The sequence below is a fragment of the Poromitra crassiceps genome (assembly GCF_964638095.1).
Source record: "Poromitra crassiceps genome assembly, chromosome: 1".
Classification (NCBI taxonomy): domain Eukaryota; kingdom Metazoa; phylum Chordata; class Actinopteri; order Beryciformes; family Melamphaidae; genus Poromitra; species Poromitra crassiceps.
In genome coordinates this window covers 36,603,528-36,625,543 of record NC_139623.1, presented here as the reverse complement: position 1 = coordinate 36,625,543, position 22,016 = coordinate 36,603,528, and the positions used below count along the sequence as shown (strand labels likewise).

Below are 22,016 nucleotides of genomic sequence, written 5' to 3'. Positions count from 1 at the left end.
CCCGCAGTAAAGTCCTCCTCCCACAGAGGGCGCTGCTGTGCGTGAGACTGCCACCACGACCTGCCACTCTATGCCTGCCACACTTCCGCTGGATGGAAGGACTTCTGTCGCAGATTCGACAGAAATTTCACCTCACACAAAGTGAAATTTAGGTTGTAAATCTTTATTCAATGTTTATATTTAGCTATATTTTCGTTCACAAAGACCACGAAATTAGCGTCCTTGTGCTGTTTTCAGGTTAGAACGAATGGACGGGCATAAAGCAGGTAGGAATTGGAGCTAACCTCAACTCGAATATGTTTGCGCTGTCTTCATGTTAGCTTGGGTCCAATCAAAATAAACAATCCTGTCTAAACCTTTGGTTGACATACTGTCGAACTCACGTTATGGATATTTACCGACTACTTTTAGGGCGGTAAACTATATCTGTAGAGTTTGGTTTCCCCAAACTGGATACGTTAACGTTTGCTGTTTGTGGGCTCTTTTCTGACTGTAGCGAGTAGGGTATACTAGTAGACCGTTTCAGAGAGTTCGCCTCAAGCTCTTGCAATGAAACCATCACGCCAGTGTGTGGTTCACGGGGTTGGTTCAAATGAACCCAGATGAGCAACCGTACATTTGCTTCTCTTTCAATTTGTCGTTTGTTTTTCCATAAGATGCATTGCAAAATCATTATTTTGATTATGGAACATTTCATAAAGAAAAGAGAAGCAACACAAAACCATGTTCTAAAAACTTCAATAGCTGAGGGTGATTGTTGCTTTTTTAATTTTCAAATTTCTGCCTCAGTATCTTTTTGACTAGCCTACATTCAAAATGTCATGAGAAAAATGGGAGACAGGCAGCAAGTTAGGTTTGGCTAAGTGAATTCATAGTCTTGTGGATCTTTACCCCCCCTGCCCCACCACCCCCAAAAGTCTTATTTTACTGTAGCAGTATTCATCTTACATGTTTATACTCCACTGCCTCCCATCTCTCTCTCTCTCACACTCACTCACTCACTCACACACACACACACACACACACACACACACACACACACACACACACACACACACACACACACACACACACACACACACACACACACACACAAACACACACAAGCCCTCTGAGTCTGAACACCATACATCAGCAAATTGTCAGTTCAACAGCCTATCAGGTTATGTGGGTAGGTCAGCTTGGGAAGATATCATACTGGTCCTCTCAGAGGAAAACCTAATTTATCAAAGATTTTTCAGGGATTGGCGGGGGGGGGGGGGGGGGGGCGTCTGATTGATGCCTGTGTGGCTATGAACACTGAATGGATTTGGCTTAGTTAGGATAATGGAATTTACTCTGCATATTGAGGAAGACCATCTATTCTTTCAGTCCCCCCCCCCCCCCAAAAAAGGACCAACATTGAGCAGTATGCGGTTTTCACATGACACCAATATCATACAATTAAAAGTAGAGGATGTTTAGGGCTCAGGGTCAGTTAGTCAGTATGAGTCATTCATGTGTTCCTCACTGTAATACTGTAGAGGTTCTTGTCAGAATATCTCAAAGGAAGAACAGTTTGCTGATGTTGATGGTTAACAAAGTTGAAGCTGTTGCTAAATAAAGGATTTTGTGACCAAATAAAAACATGACTTATTGTTCAGTATGTCTAGTAGTAAGTTGCATAAAGTGAGGGACCTACTATGTAGAAAAATACACAGGCTATATAGCAGCATGTATCTATGAAAAATATAACTAAAAAAGCTAAAACAATTAACATACACAGACACTTAAATTTAAGTTTTGATTTTACCAGGACTTGACTGTTTTTTCAAAGCCTCTGCCTATTTTTGAGGGATCATCGTCTACATCTTAAGCTTTAAATTATATAGAATTTACAAAAATATATCCACATTAGAGTGTGTTATCGAGAGATCCAGCCATTTCTCTCTTTATCTGTTTTACATTTTTCTTTATTTGTCTCCATCTCTCTTCCTATGTAACTTCCTCCTCTCTTTCTCTCCATCTCTCCAGCTGCTTCTATGTTTATGTGTCGGCTGTGTAACCTCTTCTCGCCCAGTCGCTCTCAGCTGCTGGCCCATTGCTCCCAGCTCCACCCCCAGCAGATAGAAGATGACATCATCATTGTGCTGCAGCCCCTTCCAGCAGGATCTGGGGAGTCGCTGACAGGTCAGACCACTGAATAATACTGTACTACAACTGCTGCCACTACTGTCATTATCAGAGCTACCACTACTAAAATATATATAAAACAATAAATAATATATGTACAATACACAATACCAGGACTAGGGATTGGGCTCAATTTACAGCCAATAATAACTCGTCAAATGTATTAAAAAGCCATACGATAATCACACAATAAGACTCCAGGGTTAATTTTCCCAATTATATTGTTTTTCCCAACTATTCTTTTATTTTGCCAATAAAAAAATCTTTTTGGAATAATCTTCATAATAATGAAACAAAATCTTTTTTTTTTATCACAAATTAATAAAGTTAAAGACCCCCTAAAGTCATGCTTCAAGATGTCTATAGAATATTCTACTTTGAATAATAATTGATGTCTGATGGTTTTTCCCACAAAAAAGTTAAATTATCTTGTTAAAATCCTTAAAATGGCTTCACCTCCTTCTTCCTCATTTAAAAATCTAAAGCAACCAATCAGGGTTATCTAGAACATAACTAGGCAATCACAACATACAACACAGGCTTTCAACACATTCTCAATCATGACAAAGTGACGACAAGGTTCCTGACCGATCTGCAGTCTATGATGAGTTCACAAGCACTTTATTAGGAACACCTGTACACCAGCTTACTCATGCAATTATCCATTCTGCCAATCATGTGGCAGCAGTGCAATGCATACAATCATGCAGATACAGGTCAGCAGCTTCAGTTAATGTTTACATCAAACATCAGAATGGGGGGTGGGTGTGATCTCAGTGACTTTGACCATGGCGTGGTTGTCGCTGCCAGACAGACTGGTTTGAGTATTTCTGAAACTGCTGATCTCAACAACAACAATAACAGTCTCTAGAGTTTACAATGGATTTATTTATAGAGCACTCATCCAAACAGAGTGCTGTACAAACTGCTGCATAACATAAATATAAAACAAGCAATACATAAAACAGACATGGATCATGTAGAAGAGATTTGGCACTCCTGTTGGCACATCCTATCTGTCAACCTGTGCTGCTGTCCTGTTGGTCCACAGAGAGCCCAGTGAAGCGAAAACGAGGAAGACCCAAAGGCTCCACCAAGAAGAGATGCTCTGATTGGACGGAGGGGAAGACTGGCTCCGCCCATTCTCCAGAGGAGAAAGATAAGAGAGAGGCGGAGAGGAGGAGGGAGGAGAGAGACAGACAAGGTAGTTCAATGGAAGGAGGTATTGTGGGTGTTTGTTATGTGTCTCCTCATTTGTTTTTACTGGAAGAGAAAGGAAACACTTTCTCTGCATGGGACCAGACTCATGGTTAAAATTAACCTTACAGAAATTGTGGTATAGTATAATCTCAAACTTTCTCTACTACAGTTGGCAACATCAATGGCAACTTTCACACTTGATTTCTCAACTGTAAATATAAATGATGATCAATGAGAGGGCGTCCGGGTAGTGTAGCAGTAGATTCCCTGCCTACCAACACGAGGGTCGCAGGTTCGCACCCCCGTGTTACCTCCAGCTTGGCCGGGCGTCCATACAGGGCACGATTCGTTGTGTCTGCAGGTGGGCGTCTGTTCTGGGTGGGAGGGAACTGGTGGGAATAGCGTGATCCTCCCATGTGTTATGTCCTGCCGGTGAAGCTCCCTGCTGTCTGGTGAAAAGAAGCGGCTGGCAATTGTGCATGTGTCAGAGGAAGCATGGTGCTAGTCTAGGGGGTAGCGACCGGGGCAGCAGGGGGAAAATTGTCCAAATAAAATTGGGGAGAAAATGGGGAAAAATCTGAAAATAAATAAATAAAATAAATAATCAATGAGAATCTGACATATCGGATGATGCCACTGGTCTATTGAGTTTTTTGAGTAGAGTACTACTAAAGAGTATTTCTCTTTAGTATTTAGTATTCCTGCACTTGGCCTTCTAACCGCTCTTTGTTCTCTGCTGCCAGGTGAGACCCATGACGGGACGTTAGGGTTGGAGTGTACGAAGTGTCATCGCTCGTTCAGCAACAGACGACAGATCCTCAAACACATCTGCCTGAAAGTCGAGGAGGAGGAAGAAGTGGAGAATGGTGAGAGGCGGAAAGACCTCAGCAGTGACTTGAAATGAGTACAAGCAATAAAAGAACATAGAAAAGCATTTGACAAAGAGCTGGTGAAGAAGGCATTGAAAGAACAGCAAGCAGGTGCAATCAGAGGCAGCGCGTAGGGAAACATCCCACTTGTTAAACTATTAAATGCTTCTCTCTTGTTCACTGTAGTTTTTGGTGAAAAGTGCAGAGGAATGCAATCTCCAGGAGGCATTGTATGAGTTTAATAGGACAAAGATGGTATTTGTAGATTATGCATGCATAGTCTGTTGCCTATCAAATGGCTTGCACTACACAGGAGGTAGTCGTGAGGCCACATGTCCGTATGTACTGTGTTACATCTAAGTGTATGTTTTTGTTGTCTCCTTTAGGTTCAGAGAACATCTCTGGTGGAGCAGGAGCTGGTGGTTCTGGCACCTTGGACCTGGGGGGTGGAGCGGATCCAAGCCAGACTCACCAAAACCCAGTTAGACCAGGACTGATGAGAGCAAAAGGTAAGCGGAGGAATGAATAGGGCTTTCCTCAAACAAATTCTAACTGGGAGAAACACAACGTGGCAGAGCACTGTAAAATGACTGGGAGAGACACAACATGGCAGAGTGCTGTAAAATGACTGGGAGAGACACAACGTGGCAGAGCGCTGTAAAATGACTAGGAGAGACAACGTGGCAGAGCGCTGTAAAATGACTGGGAGAGACACAACGTGGCAGAGTGCTGTAAAATGACTGGGAGAGACACAATGTGGCAGAGCGCTGTAAAATGACTGGGAGAAACACAACATGGCAGAGTGCTGTAAAATGACTGGGAGAGACACAACGTGGCAGAGTGCTGTAAAATGACTGGGAGAGACACAACGTGGCAGAGCGCTGTAAAATGACTGGGACAGACACAACGTGGCAGAGCGCTGTAAAATGACTGGGAGAGACACAACGTGGCAGAGCGCTGTAAAATGACTGGGAGAGACACAATGTGGCAGAGCGCTGTAAAATGACTGGGAGAGACACAACGTGGCAGAGCGCTGTAAAATGACTGGGAGAGACACAACATGGCAGAGCGCTGTAAAATGACTGGGAGAGACACAACATGGCAGAGCGCTGTAAAATGACTGGGAGAAACACAACGTGGCAGAGCGCTGTAAAATGACTGGGAGAGACACAACATGGCAGAGTGCTGTAAAATGACTGGGAGAGACACAATGTGGCAGAGCGCTGTAAAATGACTGGGAGAGACACAACGTGGCAGAGCACTGTAAAATGACTGGCAGAGACACAACATGGCAGAGCGCTGTAAAATGACTGGGAGAGACACAACATGGCAGAGCACTGTAAAATGACTGGGAGAGACACAACATGGCAGAGCACTGTAAAATGACTGGGAGAGACAACGTGGCAGAGCGCTGTAAAATGACTGGGAGAGACACAACATGGCAGAGCACTGTAAAATGACTGGGAGAAACACAATGTGGCAGAGCGCTGTAGAATGACTGGGAGAGACACAACGTGGCAGAGCACTGTAAAATGACTGGGAGAGACACAACGTGGCAGAGCGCTGTAAAATGACTGGGAGAGACACAACATGGCAAAGTGCTGTAAAATGACTGGGAGAGACACAACGTGGCAGAGCACTGTAAAATGACTGGGAGAGACAACGTGGCAGAGCGCTGTAAAATGACTGGGAGAGACAACATGAAAGAGCACTGTAAAATGACTGGGAGAGACACAACATGGCAGAGCGCTGTAAAATGACTGGGAGAGACACAACATGGCAGAGCACTGTAAAATGACTGGGAGAGACACAACATGGCAGAGCACTGTAAAATGACTGGGAGAAACACAACGTGGCAGAGCACTGTAAAATGACTCGGAGAGACACAACGTGGCAGAGCACTGTAAAATGACTGGGAGAGACACAACGTGGCAGAGCGCTGTAAAATGACTGAGAGTGACACAACTTGGCAGAGCGCTGTAAAATGACTGAGAGTGACACAACTTGGCAGAGCGCTGTAAAATGACTGGGAGAGACACAACATGGCAGAGCACTGTAAAATGGCTACTAAACATGAGGGGATCTTCCCCCTGGCCTTATGCGCTAAACTGGCTTTAAACTCGCTTTGCGCCTGACTCGGGAAGATAGCATCATGTTTTTACGCCTCGAAATGCGCTTTACGCTGAAGAGGCGTGGCGCAGTGCCAGAATAGGCCAGAATGGGCGTTTCGGCCTTAAATACTAGCCTAAAGCTATCTTCCCAACTGGCGTTAATTTTGCGGTTAGCGCTTTTCAAAACCAGGCCTTATTCAGTGCGCCGGGGACAGGCTAGTGAATGGAGAATAGAATATACAATAAAATAGTTTAGAATACAATAGAATAGAATAGATTGGGAGATTAGAGCATGCAGTGGCAACCCTTCTCAGGCTTTGGGTGAAGCTGTAATGCACAGTTGATTTATTTTGTTTAGGCTATCATAATAATCTCCATCCCTATAGCAGCAGAGTTGCTACTGTCTTTGATCTTTTTCAAATGAGATAGCTGTCTAACTACACATATTTGATGTATAAAAAAAAAAAAATCGTTTCGGAACATTTTATTAGCAATATTATTATTATTCTTTTCTTCTTCAAATTAACAAAAACTATTACTAATATTCCTAATTAATATTTATTATTATTACCCCCCGGGGGGGGGGGGGTATTATTATTTAATTCAGAGAATTGACATTATAGGCATGTCTATCGTTTTAAGGGAGAGAGGGAGAGAGAGAAAGAGAAAGAGAGAGAAACGGGAAAAACTTTTGTAGGCTATGTATGTTCATCAATCCCCACTCTTCCAGCTATTCATTACAGAATTGTCTGTTGTATTTATTTTTTCTGTGTGCAAAGTATAGTAGTTTGGATTATTTCCAAATGTTTCCCCCAGTCTGTGGCAGCGGAGCTGTCCGAGGTGCTGAACAAGCGGGGGGATGCTGGCCGCAGTCATCTCCTCGCTGGGGCTCAGCTCCAAATCAGGGTAGTTTTGGGAGGGGCCCCCACCAGTCTGGCTCTGGGCCCGGCGAGCGGCTGCCAGCTTGTCCTTAGCTCGGCATCTGACAGTGTTGTTTTTTATGGCATTGATCGCCTGTTCTTGCCGAGCTGACGCTGGCAGCTATTCTCTGCCAGGCCTTGGTCCTCCCGGCGGGGTGATTGATCGACTGAAGATTTAATTGAGAATGAACAATTTGTCCCTGGAGAGAACATATATAGGGAAAATAAAATACACTCAATAATCCCAATAATAAAATAAAATAAATTGTTAGAATCAAAGACAATAATAAAATCCAATAAAATAAATTAAATTAAATAATCAGATCCAGTAAAAGTGATTGGTTTAATTACTGGTGGCCTGGTGGTTTAAATACTTAATGGCCATAAGAAGAAGCCTGTTTCATGATAATTTTGTCTGCAACCGGACTGGATTCGCTTTCTCCTGGATCAGAGCTTGGAATGGAACATTGTGATTGGGTTACAGGAGGTCACCAATGGCCACAGTTGTGAATAATTATACGCTTAAAAAGGCGTGGTTAAATGGTTAACGCCGGCTTTAGCGCCGAGGACAAATTAGGGAATGCGCCTGACCACGCCCACTAATAGCGCTGCGCCAGGCCTTAAATTAGCGTTTAAGGCCAGGGGGAAAATAGAGCCCGAGGTGTGAAAGCAAAGGATTGTCTGTGATGTTTTGTATATCCTACAGTTTTTCTATGCAGAAATGTCATGTACTTGGGACTTGAATGTTGGAGAGTGTCACGTTCTTAAAAAAAAAAGGAAATGTATTTATGCTATGTATTGACACAATAAAATATAAATAAAAAACAAGCTGGAGAAAGGAAATCAGATTTTTTTTTATCAAGACATCTCAATCAAGAAATCTCCAGATCTACCATACTGAATGTTGTTGTTTTTGTTGTTGTTGTTTGTTTGTTTGTTGAAATACATATACAGGTGCTTAACAACTGGCATAAATACTAGGGCTGTGGCGATTCACTTATCTCCCGATTCGATACTATCACGATTCTTGGGTGCCGATTCGATTTATATTGGGATTCTTAAGTATTGCGATTCTACGATTATTGCGATTCGATATTACGATATATTGCGATTTTTGTTTCTTTTCTTTTTTCAGTTTGTTTGCTTTTTTACACTAGATTAGAACATGGGAAAAGTTGAATCATACACTAGAGACTGTATATTATATCATGAGTAGGGCTGGGCGATATAGTTAAAAACAGGGGCGGATTGGGATCATAATACAGGCCGGGCATTAGATACCAAGCAGGCCAGGCCGATATGGGCCGACGCGCGTGAAATTTGGGCCATTTGAAGCCCAATTTGGGCCGTTTGAAGCCAGATTTGGGCCGTTTGAAGTCCAATTTTACAATGAGATGCACCCACTTTAACCCTGAAGTGTAATTATTACTTACAGAGTTACAGACTAACTAATAAAGTAATAAAACCACTAGTAAACCAGTAGGCGGCGCCTGGCCTGCTGTTCAGTGAGTGGCCTGACTGCGGGCACCCAATTCTTTTTTTTTTTTTTTTGCGATGATCGATTCTGGAATAAAAGATCGATTCAAAAAATCGTGACATTAAAAATCACGATACTTAGGTGAATCGATTTTTTCCAACACCCCTAATAAATACCCAACGTTAATCTCCCCCATCAGACTAGTCCTGAATTGCGGTCTGACCCTTCCTTGTTCTCTGCATGCAGAAGCGGACAGCTGCAGAACCCAGAGAACCAATAGGAGAAGTCGGATGCTACGTGAAGACCGGAGGCCCGCTTCTAAAGAAGGAGGCCTAGGAAACAGGAAGCCGGTCATCAGTGTTGTTCTGGCAGAACATGAAACACTTCCAGGTCAATACAGGAGCTCTTTGTCTTTATTTACTGTATTGAATGCAGCCTAACCACTGAATTAACTGCCATATATGTGTGATATATGTATATATACTGTATATGATATATGTCTTTTAATTTACCAGGTGCTACTAAGATTGTTTCAGTAGAGGCTATTCCAGCAGAAACAGAATCTGCAGCCACTCAGCCTCAACCTCAAGTAAGCCTAGGAATGCACAGGAACCTAAACACATTTCCATTCTTGAAGTCATTATTCAATAATCTCATAATTTCATGATACTTAGTACTTAACTGTGAATTAGGGATGTTCATCAATTATCGAAAATCGATAATCGATCGTTAAGGATTGGAATCGATCCTGTGGCATTTGGATCGATTTTTTAATTATTAAAAAAAAAAAAAAAAAAAAAAAAAAAAAAAATTTTTGGACTAGGTTTGGGTGGAATTCGTTCCTCCTCGCCCCACTCCATTGCACAGCCGACTAACGTGAGGTGGAGCTTCATATAGTCTCTAGTTTTCTGGCTGGGCACGGGCCTTTGTGCCAACAAAAGTGTTTTAAACATGAGAAATTCACACCGGCATGCGCCGGGGACAGCAGTGTTGGAGAGGAGACACATTGAAATAAAGAGTTCATTGAGGAGAACACGTTGTCTTTCGTATTTTCTGCCATAGGCATTCATTTTGTTAAAAAAAAAAAAAAAAAAATTAAAATATTGAAAATTTTCTAAGTATTAATAAAATCGATAATCGATAATTGATCGTTAATTCTCACCGATTATCGATTTTGGAAAATTTTCAAAATGAACATCCCTACTGTGAATCCCTTGGGCGTGTGCGTAGTGTAACGGTACATTCCCTGCCTACCAACACAAAGGTTGTAGGTTCGCGCCCCCCCTGTTACCTCTGGCTTGGTCGGGCGTCCATACAGGCATGATTGGGTGTGCTTGCGGGTGGAAAGCTGGATTGAGGGTATGTGTCCTGGTCGCTGCACTGCAATAGCGCCTCCTCTGGCCGGTTGGGGCGGAAGGGAACTGGTGGGAATAGCGTGATCCTCCCACGTGCTACGTCCTGCTGGTGAAGCTCCCCACTGTCAGGTGAAAAGAAGTGGGTGGCAACTGTGCATGTGTCGGAGGAAGCTGCATGGTGCTAGTCTACGGCTCTCCCCAGATCGGCAGAGGGGGTGCAGCGACCGGGGCGGAAGGGGGAAATTGGTCAAGTACAATAGAGAGCCAAAGTGAAACGTCACTTCCTGCTTTCTCCCTGTACCAGCGCTCCAAAAAATATGAATGGCGGTGGACGGAGAATAAGGTTACTTTTTTGATCCCGTTTGAATTGTGCCACGGGGTGCCAACGCTAAATTTGTCAATTTAAAACGTAACTTTGCATGTCAAGAAAGTCGCAGTTTGTCGTCAAACTGTTGCACTAGAAGTTATAAATCAGAAAGACTACATACACTGTCGCCTAAGTGATGTCACTTTCTCTTTCCTGGCAAAGCTGAAGACCGGCAACATGCCACAAGCTTCCACAAGCTATGTCGTTTTTATACTAAATTAACCCATACATTTCAGTTTGACGACAAACTGTGACTTTCTTGACATGCAAAGTTATGTTTTAAATTGACAAAATTAGCGTTGGCACCCCGTGGCACAATTATTCTCCATCCACCGCCATTCATATTTTTCACCTGTTAATTGATCACAATCACCTGTTGTTTTCCTACCAAAATGGCGTGTGGTGATGTAACAGAATACTATCAATTGGGGAGAAAATGGTGTGTGTGTGTGTGTGTGTGTGGGGGAGGGGGGGCAGAAAAAACAACAACTGTGAATCCCATATGGATTTATTTATTTTATATTGTTTGCGCCTGCAGACACAAGACGCCAGCCAACCCACTGCCTGCCATGATAACCCTGAGACAGACCCTGAGCCGAGGTAATTCAGTGCAAAGTAATGCAATGTAATGTATCCTGTAGTGTCCTTCTAATCTGTGTGGTTTCTTCTCCTAGTACTAACCCTGTGAACAAGCCAACAGCCAGAGGCTTCCAGGAATATTCCATCCAGCAAGATGCTACTAGGTACTAAAGAGAGAGAGAAACACACGCACGCACACACACACACACACACACATACACACACACACACACACACACACACACACACACACACACACACACACACACACACACACGCTCACTCACTCACACTCTTAGAATATTACTGTTTATATTATATACATAATTGTGTTTGCTATATTTATAATTTATCTGTTTTCTAGCTTAGTTAATGTTATAATCTGGAAGATTTTCATGTAAATAATATATGTCTGTAAAGTCACTATATATTGGCAACTGAGTTAACACAATGGTTATTGAGCCTATGGCCCATTGATGAAAGCCCTTGCATCTATCTGTATTGCAGCATTTATGAACTTGTGTCTGTGGCGACACTTTCTCCACCCCCCAAACAAAACAAAAAACAAAACAAAAACATATCACAAGCAGCACACAGTTCTTGACGCGTTTCCCATCACCCAGCAGTGATTGGTCCGCCAGAGAGGGTAGGCGGAGTAGGAACAAGTTGCTGTTGTTTCCGCGTTATTATGGATCTCACTGGAGATTTGGGAAGACTACGCAGCAGTCATGTGCCAGGAGTGAGCCTTTTGTTCCCTTTTGACAGCTCAAATCTCCCCCACACACACACTCTACGCCCAGCCACCCACGTGTCATAGCAATCTCTTTTGGGATCCATAATAACGCACCGCTGACCAACTTCTTCTTCTTTTGAGTTGTGTGGCGGTTGGCATCCAAGTATTGCATTACCGCCCCCACTGGCCAACTTGAGTGTATTAAGAAGAAGAAAACCCCCAAAAACTTCACGTCACAGTGTGACACTGTTTGGATCTCACCTGCAATTACTGCTCATGGCCATAGGTGGTGTTGTTCACAAAAGGGAAATCTTCTGGATTATAACTTTAAGAAGTAAAGTGGTCGAATTCTCCTGTGTAAAACACACTTAACTAGTTAATTACTACTACTATTAATAGAAAAGAGATGTTTGGCGGTGTTGTTTCTTATTTTAGGAAGAGATAAATGTTGATTGTTTGCTGATTGCCAATGCCTGTCACCCTGTGTAGCTCAGAGCCAGCTAAAGAGCCAGCTGTCACCATGTGTAGCTCAGAGCGAAAGCATTACATCTATTTTAACAATCACCACAATAGCACTAATAATAATATTGCTCAGTTGGTAAATGTAATATTGTTATTCTTTGTCTCCCAGTCAGATTCAGAGCCAGTTGAAGATCTTTACCTGTGAGTTCTGTAATAAGATCTTTAAGTTCAGACACTCACTGATCGCCCACCTCAGGACGCACACCCAGGAGAAACCGTTCCAGTGTCCACACTGTGACTACGCATCAGCCATCAAAGGTAAAGCCAGATTTAGTAAGAACTGCATCAACTGTTCCACTGTCCTTACTGTGACCACACCTGAGCTGCTGAAGGTAACCGCAGCACAAACTCCACAATCAATAAGAGGAATCGTTCGCTTCCAGATTAATTAAACCTGTCAATACTTATAGTCAATCAAGCTATTATTCTCAATAAGATTCGATACGATCCCTGTGGGGAAATTTGATAACACCAACAGTTGCAAAGAAAACTAGCAAACCGTGTCAACCTCTTATTATTTATTAACCTCTTGTTTTATTTCTAATAACCCAGTGAGCATTTTTCTGTTGAAAAGATGTTTAAAAAACGGTTAGGTTCACCGTTGAAAAACACGATGAAGACAGGTTCAAAAGTTAAACATTGTTCACCCACTATTTGCAGACATTGATTGAACGTTCACATTTAGACCATATTTCACCAGGATCTTTAATGCAACGCCCCGCACGGGATTCAAACCGCTGATCTCCCATATTCAGGCCACCGTGCTCTACTAATACCCTTTTTACATCAAAAGTCCCACTAGTACACATGTTTTTGTTACCCAGGAAAGCAGCAGGGGGTAGCAGCAGCAGCATCGCATTTTAAACTTTTATATCGCACTCTCAACCCGCGTTTCTCCACCGCTGCGGGCTGTCCCTTCCCCCTCCCTTTTCCCTTCTTCTCTCATGGCGAGGGCGCTGTGTCAGGCCACCCAAAACAAAATGGAAACTTCCAGGTAAAAATTTCAAACTAATGTCATTTAAACAAGTAAACAGCCTGACTGATGCACATTGGAGGAGAAAAAGGTGTTTCAACAAACGAAGCAGCAAATATTGTATCAAAATACTCATTGTGATGTTAAGATTACATAAAATGGCTGTAAAGCATGACTCAAAATGTTTAACGTTACAACGAGGGTTTTATTTTTGAAAGAGCTAAAGTGGACGACCTACTTACATTCTGGCTGACTTGATGCTGTCTGCGCCTGGGCTGTGGGGTGCACTCGTGCATGAGAGATGCTTTTCTTTCTTGGCATATTCCGTCAATGTAAAATAATTAACCATTAAGAAAGTCGAGTTTCAGGCTGTGGCATTCACTGAATCTCACTGACTCACGCTGGAAAAGGGGCGACAACTCAGGAGGACGAGAAGCAGGGTCAGAAAATCATGGGTTGGACCACCGCCAAGATTTATATCGCCAGCCGGAGCAGAGCTGCCACGTAAAAACCCACCTCACTTGCAGGGTTGCTCTATCGGCTAAACGGACGACTTTTAGACTGAACAAAATCCCACTAGTTTGTGGATATTAGTGGGATTTTTGGCCAGTCTAAAAGGGGTTTTAGTGAGCTATTCGTTCACTGAGAAGATATGGGGCACCAGGCACATATATACTCTATCTCTACACAGAGTCTCGTATACAGTCTGTTACAATAACATAGAGGGCTCAGAGCACCTTGCTCCACACCTCATGCAGTTGCTCTTGCTTTGGATTCAATTCTACATCCCGGGCAGTCTAGTCACAGCTTGCAGCTAAGTACTTGCGCATGCGCGTTACTGCAGGAACTCAATTCATTATTTTATAGTATTGCGCTAAAGTATTAACCATAGTTGTGTGTCCTGGAAGCTTTTTTCTGGCAGCACATAGCCTATGTTAGGGGTGTCAAAAATAATCGATTATAAGATGCATCGCGATGCGGACGTGCACGATTCTGCATCGATTCACAAATGTCAAAAATCGATTATTTAAAAAAAAAATATATATATATATATTTTTTATAATCAAATAAAATATAATGGAAGTACATGCAGTTGTTTATTTTAATTATGGATCATAATACAATGCAACAATGCAATTCCAAATGCACTTTTATTTTAAAAGTAGCCACACAGTGAGAAAAAAGAAAGTGAGAAAAAATAAATCATGTATTGCGGAAAAAAGTGATGCATCGATTTAAGATGCATCGAGATGCATCGATAATCGTAATCGAATCGAATCATAGCCCTCTGAATCGTAATCGAATCGAATCGTGAGGCCAGTGAAGATTCACAGCCCTAGTCTATGTAGTTCCATATTTGTGATATTTTATGATATTTCATGTGACAAAAATGCGTTGAAATGTAGTATTTGTGTAGACCACATTTCAACTCTCAGTTACACAATGAATTGGAGAAATGCCAATTCACACACACTATCAACATTGTCTCTCTTTCAAGCTACAACTAACGAATCATCCATATGATTAACCAAAATCTGTTTTTTGACACGTTGATGTTGTAACCGCATTTTAGCTGGTTGAAAAGAGGGTGAAATTAGGTCTTAGACATTCAGACCCAATATCACCCAGTTTTCAACTAGAAATCAACGTTCAAATCCCGGTTTGTGCTCACTGCGAATGGTGAGATGACTCACTATGGGATGAGATTCTCTCTGGGCCCTAGACAGAAGCGCATTTATTATTTCTACACCAAATATCCATATTTTGTGGTCAGATATATAATAAAAAAATTATCCCGGCGCCTCCGCCGTCTCTTGTATAGGGCGGGGCTAGTGCCCCTAGCGGCGGAGACGGGATGACGCGATTCTCAGCATTCTTCTCGTATGTAGTTGGGCAGATTCATGGAAGGTGGGTGGCTCCCGGAGGTGGTCTCCCCTGGAGAAGGGGCCTCTAAGTCGGGGTAGAAGTGGGCTGGAGGGTGGTTGGGGAGAGGGGGCTGTCCTGGGTCTCTGAGGCCGACCACGGGTGGGGACAGGCTGGACGAGTTGCTAGCTAGCTAGTAGCATAGCTAGCTGATTAACTAGCCAGATCAACCCCAGGAATATGATCAAAATCGGGGGGAATTGCCTGTCAACATTGGTCATGAATCATACAAACATTCAATCATCCTAAAGACACTAATGCACACAAGCATATACCTACACCAATTTAAAAAGTAAAATATTTCGTCTTTTATTTTTGAAGGAGTGGGTGTAGAAACATACTCCAGTCTGAAAGTGTACAGGTTCCGGGTCTGAGAATGTACAGGGTGGGCGGGGCGATGGGCACTCCAGGGCTGCAGTTAGAGGATATTAGGTGGAGAGGGTGGACAGCTTTAGGTACCTGGGAGTTAACATCCACCAGGGCCTGATGTGGGCCAATCACACCATCACTGTGGTCGAAAGAGCCCAACAGCGCCTGCAGGCCTCAAGTGCCTAAGAAGATCTGGCCTGAGGCCCCAAATCCTCAGAGACTTCTCCCGAGGCACCAGAGAGAGCCTGCTGACTGGTTGCTTCACGAGCTGGTACGGCAGCTGCACTGAGGATCATCAAGGACCCAACTCACCTGCACAACAGCATGTTCTCCCTCCTGCCCTCAGGGAGGAGATACAGGACCACTAAAACACGCACCAGTCGCCTGAGGAATACGTTCTTCCCACAGGCCATAAGACTCCTCAACAAATAACACACACTCACGCTCACACACACACACACACGCACACACACACACACGCACACACACACACACACACACACACACACACCGCACAGACACACCACACACACACACACACACACACACACACACACACACACACACACACACACACACACACACACACACACACACATCACATCACCTCGCACAAGTTCGGAGTGCAATATGACCGACTGATTGTAAGATTGACTCAGTGTAATACCTGATGTATAGTCATAGGACATCTCACACCTTACCCTTCATCGTACCTTGCTCTGACTATGCTTGTGTTATTTACTGGTTTTCTCTTCTCACTCATATTGCTATTCCGCTTATTACTGAGTATTGCTGTTTGTCCTTCAAATTATATTATTATTGCTCCTGTGTGATCTTTTGACCGTTTGCCATGTTTCATAGCTTGTTATTTTGCTCATATTTATGGTGCTGATCGTATGCTATGTTTCATGTTTCATATCGTGTTATTTTGCTATATTTATGTCCTGCGGAGCCTCTCGGCCTAAGAATTTCACTCGAGTGTACTTGTGCAACCGGAGTGACAATAAACCTCTTGAATCTCGATGAAAAAATGACTCACTTTTCTTTTGCCTTTTGAAAGCGTCATCTTGACTTTTCAACAAAAGACAACGTTTTATCGTGCAAATGTTTATTTCTTTCCACTTGGTTTCACTCAGTGATTAGTCAAAACACCTGCTAATGAGGTGGATTTCACATGCGGTGATGACCACTGGCCTGGAGTGTGAAGCCGTGTTGCCAGATACTGCTCATGGTTTCCATGCCGTGCGCTCTGTGTTTGACATTGAGCGGAGTTGTGCGCCTGATTTCACTATAACTTGATATCAAGTGGCAGGCCGTATGAAATCGTTTGGGGGACCATGTCTGGCCCGGGGGCCGTGAATTTGAGACCCCTGCGTTACTGCTTCTCCTGGGGAGCAACAGGCTCAGAGTTTATGCCCAGTCTGTGCCCTGTACACTTATATGGACAAGACGAGGGGACTCAGGAAGAGTGACCAGCTGTTCATCTCCTGTGCTACTGTGTTTGGACAGGCCCTCCAAGCAACGCCTCTTACATTCAGTTGTGGAGGCTATTACCTTGGCACACCCACCTCAGGGGCTCCGTGCACACTACTCGTGGGATGTCTTCATCCTGGGCCCTCTTTAGACGAGTGCCTATTCAGGACATTTGTGCGGCGGCAAGCTGGACCTCGCCCCTCTCTTTTGTTGGGTTCTATAGACTGGATGTCTCAGTCCTGTGTGTGGCACAGGTTATATAGACTGGATGTCTTAGCCCTGTGTGTGGCACAGGTTATATAGACTGGATGTCTCAGCCCTGTGTGTGGCACAGGTTCTATAGACTGGATGTCTCAGTCCTGTGTGTGACACAGGTTATATAGACTGGATGTCTCAGCCCTGTGTGTGGCACAGGTTATATAGACTGGATGTCTCAGCCCTGTGTGTGGCACAGGTTATATAGACTGGATGTCTCAGCCCTGTGTGTGGCACAGGTTCTATAGACTGGATGTCTCAGTCCTGTGTGTGACACAGGTTATATAGACTGGATGTCTCAGCCCTGTGTGTGGCACAGGTTATATAGACTGGATGTCTCAGCCCTGTGTGTGGCACAGGTTCTATAGACTGGATGTCTCAGCCCTGTGTGTGGCACAGGTTATATAGACTGGATGTCTCAGCCCTGTGTGTGGCACAGGTTCTATAGACTGGATGTCTTAGCCCTGTGTGTGGCACAGGTTCTATAGACTGGATGTCTCAGTCCTGTGTGTGGCACAGGTTCTATAGACTGGATGTCTCAGTCCTGTGTGTGGCACAGGTTCTATAGACTGGATGTCTCAGTCCTGTGTGTAGCACAGGTTCTATAGACTGGATGTCTTAGCCCTGTGTGTGGCACAGGTTCTATAGACTGGATGTCTTAGCCCTGTGTGTGGCACAGGTTCTATAGACTGGATGTCTTAGCCCTGTGTGTGGCACAGGTTCTATAGACTGGATGTCTTAGCCCTGTGTGTGGCACAGGTTATATAGACTGGATGTCTTAGCCCTGTGTGTGGCACAGGTTCTATAGACTGGATGTCTTAGCCCTGTGTGTGGCACAGGTTCTATAGACTGGATGTCTTAGCCCTGTGTGTGGCACAGGTTCTATAGACTGGATGTCTTAGCCCTGTGTGGGGCACAGGTTCTATAGACTGGATGTCTTAGCCCTGTCTGTGGCACAGGTTATATAGACTGGATGTCTTAGCCCTGTGTGGGGCACAGGTTCTATAGACTGGATGTCTCAGTCCTGTGTGTGGCACAGGTTCTATAGACTGGATGTCTCAGTCCTGTATGTGGCACAGGTTCTATAGACTGGATGTCTCAGTCCTGTGTGTGGCACAGGTTCTATAGACTGGATGTCTCAGTCCTGTGTGTGGCACAGGTTCTATAGACTGGATGTCTCAGTCCTGTGTGTGGCACAGGTTCTATAGACTGGATGTCTCAGTCCTGTGTGTGGCACAGGTTCTATAGACTGGATGTCTCAGTCCTGTGTGTGGCACAGGTTCTATAGACTGGATGTCTCAGCCCTGTGTGTGGCACAGGTTCTATAGACTGGATGTCTTAGCCCTGTGTGTGGCACAGGTTATATAGACTGGATGTCTTAGCCCTGTGTGTGGCACAGGTTCTATAGACTGGATGTCTTAGCCCTGTGTGGGGCACAGGTTCTATAGACTGGATGTCTTAGCCCTGTCTGTGGCACAGGTTATATAGACTGGATGTCTTAGCCCTGTGTGTGGCACAGGTTCTATAGACTGGATGTCTCAGTCCTGTGTGTGGCACAGGTTCTATAGACTGGATGTCTCAGTCCTGTGTGTGGCACAGGTTCTATAGACTGGATGTCTCAGTCCTGTGTGTGGCACAGGTTCTATAGACTGGATGTCTCAGTCCTGTGTGTGGCACAGGTTCTATAGACTGGATGTCTCAGTCCTGTGTGTGGCACAGGTTCTATAGACTGGATGTCTCAGTCCTGTGTGTGGCACAGGTTCTATAGACTGGATGTCTCAGCCCTGTGTGTGGCACAGGTTCTATAGACTGGATGTCTTAGCCCTGTGTGTGGCACAGGTTATATAGACTGGATGTCTTAGCCCTGTGTGTGGCACAGGTTCTATAGACTGGATGTCTTAGCCCTGTGTGGGGCACAGGTTCTATAGACTGGATGTCTTAGCCCTGTCTGTGGCACAGGTTATATAGACTGGATGTCTTAGCCCTGTGTGTGGCACAGGTTCTATAGACTGGATGTCTCAGTCCTGTGTGTGGCACAGGTTATATAGACTGGATGTCTCAGTCCTGTGTGGGGCACAGGTTCTATAGACTGGATGTCTCAGTCCTGTGTGTGGCACAGGTTATATAGACTGGATGTCTCAGTCCTGTGTGGGGCACAGGTTATATAGACTGGATGTCTTAGCCCTGTGTGTGGCACAGGTTATATAGACTGGATGTCTCAGTCCTGTGTGTGGCACAGGTTCTATAGACTGGATGTCTTAGCCCTGTGTGTGGCACAGGTTATATAGACTGGATGTCTCAGTCCTGTGTGTGGCACAGGTTCTATAGACTGGATGTCTCAGTCCTGTGTGTGGCACAGGTTATATAGACTGGATGTCTCAGTCCTGTGTGGGGCACAGGTTATATAGACTGGATGTCTCAGTCCTGTGTGTGGCACAGGTTCTATAGACTGGATGTCTCAGCCCTGTTTTATTAGAAATGAAACGTAACGCGAGAAGAATGCTCATCAAGAATGACGTTATCCCACATAGGGCGGGGCTAGTGCCCCTAGTGGCGGAGGGAGGAAAAACTTTATTTCGCTGACCACAAACTATGGATTAGGGATGCACGATATGGATTTTTAGAGCCGATACGATAACCGATAAATATATTCTTCTTGGCCGATAACCGATACGATATAACCGATAATTATTATATAAAAAAAAATATATATATATATATTTTTAGTTTTTAACCTGTATTTTATGCACACCTGGGGTTAAAAAAGGGTTAGGGTAGATGTATGGATGTAGTGAGCATAGTTCTGACCTAACCAAATCTAACTGACATCACTGTGAACGCAAAACGAAGAAAACTTCTGATATAATATGATTGTTTTAATAAAGTGTATCACTCAATTATAGTCAATACAAAAATAAAGGCTTTTATATAACGGAAAGCCAAGCTGCTTAGTCTGCAGATAAAACACAATGACAAAAGGCATAGTAATTTAGACTTGTCATACTGATCTGTTAAAATTTTGCATGGGTTCCAGTTCTCAGTGAGTTGTAGCCTGGGCCCAATGAATGGGGCAGGCACTATATAAACCATCTGTGTCGTTTCACTTTTTACTGAAAAATGCTGCCACCAGATTAAAGAAAAGAACCCTATGTTGACTGACTGATGCTTTTTATGTAGCCTAATGTGCGCGCGACTGCGCCTTTGTTTTCATTATTGGCTGTTAGATGGCTCTGTCCAGCACTATGGTCCAGCAGCTAACGCTAACTAGCGCGGTTAGCTTAACGTTAGCGAGTGGTTGCGAGTTAAATACACAATCCCTGGATGTTTCATTTCGGGTAAAGGGGTTTCCATTAGTTTCTATAAGTTTACGCCAGCTCTGTGTATTAAGTGCTTTTGCGGGGCTGTTTGATCACAAGCCACAGACTGTAAATGTCACAAGCATTTTGTCTGCCAAGCGGACGAGTCTGCAGGGTAGGCCGCACGACGAGCTAATGCTAACAAAACTCGCTAACAATAACAACAAACATATCCGCTGCATCATCGCCAGCTTTGGTTTAACGTAATGCCAGCTTATTGGTTTCCCCTCCTCTCGGAACCTGTGTGGGACATGGATTGCAAATTACAGTAGCTTGATAATTCTGAAACTGCAGCATACTGGCAGCAGCCATGTTTGCGTCGCAGCTGTGATGTCACGAATGTGCGACAACAAAAGCTCCGCTTCCGAGGCAAAAAATAAAGCAGGATTATTATCGGATAATTTATCGGAAAAAGGCCATTATCGGAATAATAAATAATAACGCAAATGGCCATATTGGCCGATAATTTATCGGTCCGATAATTATCGTGCATCCCTACTATGGATATTTGGTGTAGAAATAATAAATGTGCTTTTGTCTAGGGCCCAGAGAGGATCTGGTCCAAAAGTGAGTCATCTCACTCATATTATTCATAAAACCGGGGTTATATTCATAACCTCAAGTTATTTTGTAATTGGAATTCCAGTTTGAAACCCAACAAGAGCTGCTTACTTCTGTTTGTTGTGTTTTTTCTTTCAAAGCCAACCTGAATGTTCACCTGAGGAAGCACACAGGAGAGAAGTTCAGCTGTCAACACTGTGCTTTCACCTGCCTCAGCCCCGGGCACCTTAAGGTATTATTGTTAAGCTGCCTTCAGATGATAAGAGAACTTCTCTTCTCTCACTGTGAGGTAGAAGGGAGAAAGGTCAGCGGTAAACAATTTGAACTTTGAGCGCAGCGCAAGGTGGCAAATTCGAGCAGTGCGTGATGACAAGGGTAGCGCTACTGCATAGATGGGAGGCACGGCACCACTCTCCCCACAGAAAACAACTGTTTTACCACGGATCATGTGTTAGTACTACCGTAAATTCCGGACTATAAGCCGCACCTTTTTTCCTGTTTTTTTGCCTTTTTTGGCCCCTGCGGCTTATATAACGGTGCGGCTTATCTATGGATTTTTTCGAAAAAAGAAAAAAAAAATCTCTCTTTTTTAGCACTCTTTCTAACTATAAATCCACTTCTGTTTTAATTTCCTCTCTTGCCCTCTTTTCACCACACTGTATGGCACTGTATGACACTGTGTGCACTGTAAATAACAACACAGGTGGTGTTGTGTTATGTTGTTTTGTTGAAATGTTAATAAATGGGAGCTTCCTCAAACAGCCATCTCTTTCCCGACAATCCCCTCTGTGCATGAACCCT

The 22,016-nt window shown here is 43.8% G+C and overlaps 1 protein-coding gene across 1 annotated transcript in view; it reads left to right on the top strand.

Moving 5' to 3' along the window:
- Positions 1-232: 232 nt before the first annotated feature.
- Positions 233-22,016, top strand: part of zfat (zinc finger and AT hook domain containing) — a 48,460-nt gene continuing 26,676 nt past the window's right edge. Inside the window, exons 1-11 of the mRNA XM_083643046.1 lie at positions 233-266; positions 2,014-2,169; positions 3,224-3,376; positions 4,116-4,238; positions 4,628-4,750; positions 8,996-9,139; positions 9,265-9,338; positions 11,010-11,071; positions 11,146-11,214; positions 12,415-12,563; positions 21,356-21,447. Of these exons, the coding sequence (XP_083499172.1) occupies positions 248-266; positions 2,014-2,169; positions 3,224-3,376; positions 4,116-4,238; positions 4,628-4,750; positions 8,996-9,139; positions 9,265-9,338; positions 11,010-11,071; positions 11,146-11,214; positions 12,415-12,563; positions 21,356-21,447 (1,164 nt within the window). The 5' untranslated portion in view covers positions 233-247. The remainder of the gene's footprint in view (positions 267-2,013; positions 2,170-3,223; positions 3,377-4,115; positions 4,239-4,627; positions 4,751-8,995; positions 9,140-9,264; positions 9,339-11,009; positions 11,072-11,145; positions 11,215-12,414; positions 12,564-21,355; positions 21,448-22,016) is intronic.